This window comes from Fundulus heteroclitus, unplaced genomic scaffold, assembly GCF_011125445.2.
Source record: "Fundulus heteroclitus isolate FHET01 unplaced genomic scaffold, MU-UCD_Fhet_4.1 scaffold_53, whole genome shotgun sequence".
NCBI classification, from domain to species: domain Eukaryota; kingdom Metazoa; phylum Chordata; class Actinopteri; order Cyprinodontiformes; family Fundulidae; genus Fundulus; species Fundulus heteroclitus.
This window is the reverse complement of record NW_023396956.1, coordinates 1,734,590-1,744,078: the sequence shown is the minus strand read 5'-3', so window position 1 is coordinate 1,744,078 and position 9,489 is coordinate 1,734,590. Positions and strand designations below refer to the sequence as shown.

Genomic DNA, 9,489 nt, shown 5'->3' with positions numbered 1-9,489 from the left:
TACATGAATTTCACATTAAACAAGCGTTTGATTCCATTAGGCTAATAAAGTATGTGACCAGTTAGTAAAATTATAGTTTTATAGCCTACCTTCCTATTTCTCATTTCACAATGCCTTTGAGCAAACTGTAAAATTCTACCATACATTTTTATTAAGACTTTCACACAAAATTCAAGACTTTTCAAGGTCTGGAAAACAGTGTTTCAAAATTCCAGACTTATTAAGACTTTCAAGACTTGAGCAACACCCTGAAAGGTGAGGCCCTGAGGCGCTGCAGGGAGGAGGAGCTCCTCCTGAGGAACGGAGGACTTTGACTTATCAGACGCCATATTTACGATGCAGTCAGAGTTACAGGAGGTCCAGCAGACCTCCTGGACCCCGGCGCAGACTCCCAGCAGGAGGCCCAGACTCCCAGCAGGAGGTCCAGACTCCCAGGAGAATCACCTGCTCAGCGCGTCCGTGGCGTGCTTCAGCTCCTGCTGCGTGTTCTGAGTCTTCAGGTCCAGCTGCTGGTTCTCGGCCTCCAGGAGGCTCAGCCGGCGCCGCAGGGCCGTCTGCTCCTCGCCGAGGCGCCGCAGACTAAGCTCCGCCCCCTAACAGACACACACTGAGGTCATCTCCTCCAGGAGTCCGGTCCTCGGTCGGCCGAGCTCTGCGTCACCAACCTGCAGCTCCTCGTGCTTCAGCTGCAGGGCGCTCTCTGCCTGAGACAGCGCCCCCAGCAGGGAGGACAGGTCCAGAGCGAGGACGCCGTCTGAGGAGACGCCTGCCGTGGAGACGCCGTCTGAGGAGACGCCGTCTGAGGAGACGCCGTCTGAGGAGTCGCCCGCCGTCCGGCTGCTGGTCCGCCTCACCACTCTGGACTGAGGAGCAGACGTGAACTCAGACGTCAGACGGATATCCGGCGCGTGATTGGACGAGACGCTCACCAGTCTGATCACCGCCTGGCCCACCGACCGCAGCCTCCTCTCTGACTCCCTCAGCCTTTCCACCTCCTGCTGCGACTCCTCCTTCTCCCCGTCTGCGTCCTGCAGGGAGCGGCTGAGCTCCTCGATCCTTTTTAAACGAGATGGAGGACAGTGAAGACCCCGCGCCTCCTCCAGAACCCCGCATCCAACCAGACGTTTACCTTTGCTGCAGCTGCAACACCTCAGCTTCATGAAGGAGCTTCAGCTCCTCCGTCTTCTCCTCCTCCTGCACCTCCTCTTCTACCAAGGTGAAGGTTCCCAGGGAGGAGGAAGAGAGGAGGCGAGGTGGCGAGGCTGAGAGCATGAGGGTGGAGGACAGAGGAGGAGAAGGTGGGGGAGGAGGAAGGTCAGAGGTCAGAGGAGCGCTGAGCCTCAGCGAGGAGCAGACGGAGTCACAGCTGAGGAGGAGCGAGGAGGAGAGTCTGGAAAGCTCCGCTCTGAGCTGCCACAGATCCCTGCGAGAACAGATTAAACTCCATGTTTTCAGCAGCTCACCTGACCTCTGACCTCCCTCACGGCGTTACCATGACGGCGGCAGAGACCACCTGACTGAGCTCACCTGTCGGCAGCCGTCTTCATGGTGTGGCAGTGCCGCCGCAGATCGAGCACGGACATCCAGAGCGACAGGAACCGGGCCTGGTGCTGACCCAGCTGGGCCCGCAGGCCCTGCACACAGAAACCACCAGAAACCGTCAGCCGACCCGTTTGGGCCGCGTAATTATTTAAAGTTCAAGAACCGATTCTCAAGATTCAGAATCGATTCTTTTCGATTGGATCCAAACTCAAATTGAATCTCTGGTATCAAAAACATTTTTGGCGGTTGTAGTTATGCGACATATATAGTATCATATTAACATTCAACAGTAAATTAATAAAGTGATGGAGGCTTTAAGGACCAAAGCCTCTCCCTGAATGTTGAGACTAGGGCTGGATGATTATTCAGTAACAATATTTATTTATTAATCGATGATAGAAAAAAAATAGAATAAAAGTTTTCTTTCCTTTTTCATTCTATCCATTTGGTTAATATTACATCATTACATCCTACCAACCAATCACAACACAGACCCAGGAACCAAGCTCCTTCACAGACTTCAGAGAGCACACGTTCTTTTTTATATATATTTTAAAACTTGCAGTTTTGGTAAAAAGTTGGTTGAATAAAGGGTTGAGTTTGAATTCAGTTTCTTGGGTTCTGTATCTAAAAATAAGTCGACAAACGACATAAAATATCCAGGGCTGCACTTAAAATATCTATTTTGAATTTGTTGCTAATTATCGATATGATTTCTATTTTATTGATGTGCTATTTTTACTAAATCGTGCAGCCATAGTTGAGACGATTGTTTTCACCAACATGCTGTGGGGCAGAAAACCCAAACAGATCCAGGGTAGAAAACAGAGACACCAGAGATTTATAGCTGCAATTTCTATTTAATTACATTAAAAAACACTTTATTAATCCAAAAGGGACACTAACCTGGCGCATTATTAAAAATATGGCATTAAAAAAAAGTCACCTCTGGACTGGAGTGTGAAGGCTCCTGTGATGTTTGCTGCGTTTATGCCTCTGGCTCTAATACCGTCTCACACATTTAATTTCACAGTGAAAAGAAATGTTTTTTATATAGATCGTGTTTATATGAATCGATCATTAGGAATTAAGATAAGATTTTTTTTTTTACACAGCCCTGATTTGCACACCTCCTTCTCTCCCTGCCAATCGGCCTCTTTCTGCTCCGACTCCTCCACAGCTCTCGTCCAATCAGCGGTCAGCTTCTGGAGGTCCTCTCTGAGCGCCTGGTTGGTCTGCTCTGATTGGCTCAGCTGGTGCCGAAGGAGCGCGTTGGTGTCGGCCAGACTGACGGACCTGAGGAGGATCCTCACTTTAATGTAAAATGAGCCAAAAGGTTCTGACTCAGAACCAGAACCAGAACCCACCTCTGCTGTTCCTCCTCCAGCCTGATGAGGGCGCTTTCCAGAGAGTCACCGTGTTCATCCCTGGTCCTCCGCTGTAAAACAGAGCCACACGTCAGCTGCATGCAGAAGGTTCTGCGGTACCGCGGCGGTTCTGGTGGTCTGACCTCCGAGCTCAGCACCCTGGAGTGTTCCTCCTGCACCTGCAGGTCCAGATGCTGGCACCGTTCTCTGTACTCGATCACCTACAGAAACACAAAAACTATTTATTTGTTTCAGCTCAGAAAGCCACTGCAGGTTCATCTTCCCTGCTGTGGGGCTCATGGGCCGAGTCAAGGTCCAATGTTGGACTGCAGCCACAGACTGCTGGGCTCCACCTGGACACCTTTAGGCCGGGCGTACGCTGTACCGTGTTTTCAGTTGTTGTCCTCAGAGCTGGAACTGTACGATGAAACCTCAGAGTTTAAAAGTTCACAGTTCTCCATCTCTGTTCTTACTGTACGACGCTCTGATGACCTGACTGATCACTCTGTACGTCTAAAACAGACTCAGCGCCGCAGAGAGATGGCGCTACTCGCACTCGTCTATCCGAAAGCCAAACAGTAAACAGTAGAAGAAGAAAAAGACGGACGTGTCGATGCTCTCTGTTAAACATGAGGCTCACTAGAACAAAACGCGCTGCCTTGGTAATTCTAAGAGTTGCTCCTCCGTAGTTTGACTCCATGTCACACGTACCGCCATGATTCTCTCTGCTCCTACGTTTTCATCTGAGAAGAAGAAGATTTCCCTTGTTTGCACATGCTCAGTGCGCCAGGTTGGGGGAAATCGACTCGTAGCTCTGTTTCACCAGCAGGAGGCGCTCATGACCTCCTCATGAGGGACGACTGAATTTCAGACGCTTGAATTTGATCCGACCGTCTGATTCCTGATGGGGATGAGGTGGTGAGAGGCTAATCGTACCGTGTAGGCCCGGCTTTACAGAGTCAGGACTCAGAAGTCCATCAGCGCCTCCATGAATAGAGCAGTCAGTGAGGAAGGAGGTAGGAAAGGAGCCTGAATGCTTCCTCTCTCAGCTCCTTTAGCCTAGGAACCTCATGACATCCAGGCGCTAAGAACCGTTTAGGTATCCCACAATCCTTGGCATGACATGACGTATCAGCAGGAGGTAGGAGGAGGAGGTAGGAGGAGGACCTAGGAGCTGTAATTAAAGGTTTACGGATGGAGCCCTGGTCTGTGGTGATGCAGAATAAACTCTTTCTGCTCCACAGCGCCCCCTCTGGCCTCACCTTGTTCTGCAGACGGTGGATCAGCAGCGCCTGCCGGGCCTCCCTCTCCCTGCCTTCCCTCAGCTTCACTTTCCACCTCCTCTGCTCCTCCTCATGCAGGGAGACGCCCAGCGAAGAACTCAGACTCTGGCAGAGCTGGAGAGAGAGAAACGTTTTGAGAACCTTGGTCTCCTGCTGATCACCCCCCCACCCCCCCCCCCACCTCCTCCCACCTCCTCACCCTGTCAGCCAGCGCTCTGCTTCTGGACTCCAGCTCTTGTCTCTCTGCTCGACTCTCCGCCAGCTCCTCCTGCAGACGACACACCTCCTGCTCCAGCTCCGCCTTCTGCTGCTGCCAGCCAATCAGCAGCCCAGCCTCCATAATTAACGCTTTGCTCTGAGTAGAGAAACCAGTGAAAGACACTTTAAACGCTAATTTTCTTCCCACCATAGTTTCGGTATTAAATTGTAACATTGACACGTTAAAGGTAGCGTATCATGTAAAATCCAGTTTTTGATTATTAACCCTCATAATTCATCACACCGTACCGCAGCAAACTACAAAAATGGCCAAACGGAGTGAAATGAAACGCTTTCTGTCCTGGAGGGGGGGTGAAATGCTGTAGATTTAAAGAGACGGTACCAAAACGAGCTGTTCTGAGACGCAGCTCTGGACAGGAGGACAACAGGAGACCGTGGAGGTAAATTAACGAGGAATTCAGACCAAAGCGTTGCTGTTCCACTTTAAATAAACCACAACGAATGATTTAAATGTGAAAATGAAGACATTAGGAAGCATGATACGTCCCCTTTAAATCACCTCAGCTCCTAATAATAACTCATAAAAGCTCAAAGACCAGAATTTTAACTTTGAAGGCTCTTTGTTATTTGAATGATTTTTAATAACACAAATTTATAAAACATGATTATAGATGTGGGACAACCAGCATCAACAGACTCAGTTATTATAGTTAAGGGCTTGGGGAATATATTTATTTAAAAACTATTTGCTTTTAGTAGCAGAACATTAAGCCTTAATTTTATTACCCAGTACGTTAAAGATGCATCTCTCTTCATTCTCAACTTTTCTGATATAATTTGTTTTCACGTCTTAGTAAAAACATTTATTTAAAAAAAAAAAAAGCTGTTCTTATCTGTAACCTCTAAAAACAGTTAAAGAATGACAGTCTACGTTTAAAGTTCTAGAAGCAATCTGCAAGAGAAAACAGCCTTAATCCCAAACATGATGGTGTCGCTCTTAGTTGCAGCACAGATCCTCAAAGAGCAGAAAGTCGTCTGGACCTGGAGCCAAAGTCCAACCTAGACCCAGAACTTTTGTCCCATTGAAGGTCTCCTCTTTGAAATAATCCTGCAGGTAGCAGCAGTTTGGGCTGTCCACCCCGTTCTTAGTTTGAAAGATTTTTTAGAAAATTATCTGGTAGAAGAGTCTGCAAACACAAAACTACTTTAAAAACTGCAGGCTTTTGAAGACCACAGAGGAACACTGCAGGAAGTTCTTCTTGATAAATTATTCATTGAGAAGAATAGAATAAATTAGAAGTAGAATCAAAAACAGAGACACAGCAGGGATGTAAAATCAGCATATCGGTAACTGACAGATCAAATCCTGAAAATTTAGATTTTTTTTCTCCATCTTTTAAAATGAATGCATCAAAATGATGAACTAAAAGTTTTTTCAGGCTATAAACACATGAAGCGACAGGGCACACGTTGACCTCTGAGCTTAATAAAAGTTAGGGATGCATGCTTTGATGCATAAATGAGCATAAACCTCGTAATGATTTTATTTTATGAATTCAAAATGCTACTGCTATCAAAGAGGAACAGAACTGATTTAATCAAAATGAATATCAGCCGGTCTGACCTGAGAGAAAACTGGAGCTTGGTGTCAATAAAAAAAAAAAAAAACTTACAGGAGATGAAGAGAAACGCAGAACAACAAATAATTATAAATATCGTGTTATGAACACCGTAACACACGCAGAGGTGCCAGGAAAAGCCTGCTGGACGTCACCGACACAAACGGAGAACCTCACAAAACCGCATTGCTGCTCACACAGAGTCCAAGAAAAACAATGAAAAGTTGAGTGGAAGGTAAAAATACGGTAGACAACACATTACGGATAATTAAAGTAACCGGGCTGGGCCTTTATCGTATCGGTTTATCATTATCTTGAAAAGTTTCTTATCATTTTGACAACAATAAACTCCAATTAGGAATGTAACTAAAAACTCCACTGTTATTTTATTTATTTTTTTTGTATCACTTTTAACGTTATCACAATAGTACCGTTACCAGCTTCCTATAGTCTGTTTAGTTAACTTTAGAAATATGCTTCATCAGGACACAAGTTACATATAGAAATTAGATTTTTATCACTAAACTGAACACAGTAACGGCATTTAAAGACATTTTTAATTTACTGACATTTATTGACGCTCTTAAGAAACCAACAAAATATTGTGATTCAGGATTTCACGAGCAGTAAAGAATAACTACCAAAACTAAGATATAGCAACATTCGTGAATAAATCTCTATAATATAAGAATGACAATTTTGAATTCTCACACAAGAATAAAATTAGGTTTCCCTTTATCATCCAATCATAAAGATCAACATCATGGAGAATTAACTCTACATTTCAAAGTTTGTGGTTTCTCCCATGTGTTGCTAAATAAAAATAATAAGATAATAAATATAAGGAATAGTATTTTATTCACAGTGGTATAAAACAGCAGACCTAACGTTTATGTTGTGTTTACTAACTTAGATGATGTATTTGCTGTCCAGATACTCTCGGCTCTGTTCGGTTGTATTCGGCTCTACTCGGCTGCAATCGTTTTGTTTTGGGTTTTAATCCGTCGGTTAAACGGCTAACGGTACAACAGTTCTGTCCAAATTCAAAAGGGAGTAAAAAATGTCTTAACTGCTCATGTTTAGACCAGACAAAGTCAACGGTGAGTGAACAGAACCAAAACCAACAGAGAACCGGGACCGTAGAAGACAAACCCGAACCAAGCCTGCCCGTTAGCCGCCGAGCAAACTCCCACCGGAACCACCGAGAGAGCAACATTTTTACCTGAACTCACAGCGTGAAGTTCCGTTATAATCCGTCATCGGGACACCGTCCCTCCGTTAGTTCACTTTGACTGTAGATAACGGGAAGAATCTGCACTTTCAAACCGGGAGCCATACCTTTTCACCCGGACACCAAAACAAAACCACCGCCCGTTATTTTCACAGCGCCGCCTGCTGGTCGGAGGAGTTAACAGCAGCAGCCCTACCGTTAAAACCAATAATAAACACGGAACACGGTTTAAATGTAGCTCATTAAAGACATGCAGTCATAAATAAAAAACGAAAGAATAAGAGAGGCAAAAACAGATTAAACGTTTATAAAAAGTAAGAACATTTTACTAAAGACATGCAGTCATAAATACAAAACGAAATAAGAGAGGCAAAAAACAGATTAAACGTCAACAAAAAGTAAGAATTAAAAAAAAACATGCAGTCATAAATAAAAAACAAAATAATTAAGAGAGGCAAAAACAGATGAAATGTTAATAAAAAGTCAGAAAATTTTATTAAAGACGTGCAGTCATGAATAAAAACGAAATAATTAAGAGAGGCAAAAAACTGATTAAATGTGTGTAAAAAGTCAGAAATTATGCTAAAGCTAAATAGAAGTAAAAAAAATAATGATTATCAAAATGTCAAAATAAATTAAACTAAAAATCTTATTTCCACTTTAAAGCATGTATTTAATTAAATATTACCATACCCATACTATACAAACTTTATTTATAAAGCGCTTGAAAGCAACAACAGTTGAAACAAAGTGCTGAACCTGCGTTTTCAAAATACATCTTTAGTTATACAGTCAACTCAAATAATTCATAAAATATATTTAAGTGTTTTATTTAGAAATCACACCGTTTGAAAATAAACTACAAAATAATAAAATTAATCTGTTGAAATATGTATTTTCATGTTAAATATCACAGAAAATGTTTCACAGAAAAAAAAGCACAGTAAACATTTTTTTACTATAGTAGCTTTGTTACAGACCTGAGGAAGAGATTATAAGTTTATGATTTTATAAAACATAATGAAATATGCTCTCTTTCTGACACCCTGCAGACTTTCTAACCTCAGATCAGTGAGTTTACTGTCCCGCAGCAAAAACACCAATCAATAAATACACATTTTTATTTAAAAAAAAAAAAAACTGACAGACTGTGGCTCAAACAGGAGCCAGCAAAAGGGGGAAAAAAAAATCACTCAGAATATTTACCATGATTTACATACAAAAATCCAATGTCATTCATTTCAGACCAAAAAGACATTTTATGCAGTACTGCGTCAGTTAACTTTGACCCGAGCCATGTCAGCTGTACGGTATGTAATTATGCTACATTTACAAATAAATTCCTGCTTTTTAGTGTTTAAACTTCAGTTTCAGAGATGCCTGCTAAGCCCCTGAGTGCATTTACTGTAGTTATATCAAGAAACACGTACATAACTTTGAGTTCTTAATCTCTAACTGGTGCACTTCTACAGTCATTTATAATAACAGTTTATATGCAGTCCTTGTAGGTGGTGTACAGTGAAACAATATCTGTCTTTTTTTGAGTTTTGAGCTCATTTTGGAGCGTTTTCACCTCCTTCCCACACGGAGACATGAGTTTGGATCGAGCAGAGAACCCTTTTCTTTGCACAGGTAAATGAAATGCTGTCATCTCTGCTCAACTGCTTCTTGATTGGGGTGAACAAGGAAAAAATCTCTTTGAATTCATGCATACTCTCCATGCCATACCTCTGAATTTACATGTGCAAAGAAAGCATTGTCTAGACGTAGGAATGTTTAAGAAGAAAATATACAAAATTCTTACTATACAAGGCCTCAGAGCTTTGAACCAAAGACAAAAACAGCTGCAGGTGCAGTTCACTCTGAAATAAACCTCAGGGGAGTCTAAAAAGCACCAAGATCTTAACTTTTAGCTTACTGTTCCCCTTTTTTATAGGATGGATTTTTCTTAGATCGATCCGTTTATAAATGTCGTATATTGTTTTGCTTTCTGTTAAAGATTCCATGACAACAAATACAATTTTTCTGAGGTTTTTCGGGTATATTATGATGTGATGAGGCCAGTTAATGTCTAACCCTAACACCAAAGGACCTGAACAGGGATCTTCAGCTTTGCTGAAAAACGGTCAGATCCACGTTTGTTGTCTTTCTAGGTAATTCTTGCTTGGTGCTCTTCTCCAATCAGAGCAGAGCACCAAGCAGACATCCGTCCCTCCTCCCCCCAGCTG

At 43.0% G+C, this 9,489-nt stretch overlaps 1 protein-coding gene across 4 annotated transcripts in view; it reads right to left on the bottom strand.

Moving 5' to 3' along the window:
• Positions 1-7,404, bottom strand: part of si:dkey-230p4.1 (trichohyalin) — a 19,616-nt gene extending 12,212 nt beyond the window's left edge. For 3 of the 4 annotated variants that reach the window (XM_036132593.1, XM_021309962.2, XM_021309964.2), the window contains exons 1-11: positions 7,253-7,404; positions 4,392-4,547; positions 4,172-4,306; positions 3,053-3,130; positions 2,910-2,980; positions 2,673-2,838; positions 1,528-1,634; positions 1,130-1,423; positions 930-1,056; positions 666-863; positions 445-593 (exon numbers count right to left, since the gene is read on the bottom strand). In XM_036132593.1, the coding sequence (XP_035988486.1) occupies positions 445-593; positions 666-863; positions 930-1,056; positions 1,130-1,423; positions 1,528-1,634; positions 2,673-2,838; positions 2,910-2,980; positions 3,053-3,130; positions 4,172-4,306; positions 4,392-4,532 (1,466 nt within the window). In that variant the 5' untranslated portion in view covers positions 4,533-4,547; positions 7,253-7,404. The remainder of the gene's footprint in view (positions 1-444; positions 594-665; positions 864-929; positions 1,057-1,129; positions 1,424-1,527; positions 1,635-2,672; positions 2,839-2,909; positions 2,981-3,052; positions 3,131-4,171; positions 4,307-4,391; positions 4,548-7,252) is intronic. The other variant, XM_036132594.1, reaches the window with a different exon arrangement.
• Between the last annotated feature and the right edge of the window lie 2,085 nt (positions 7,405-9,489).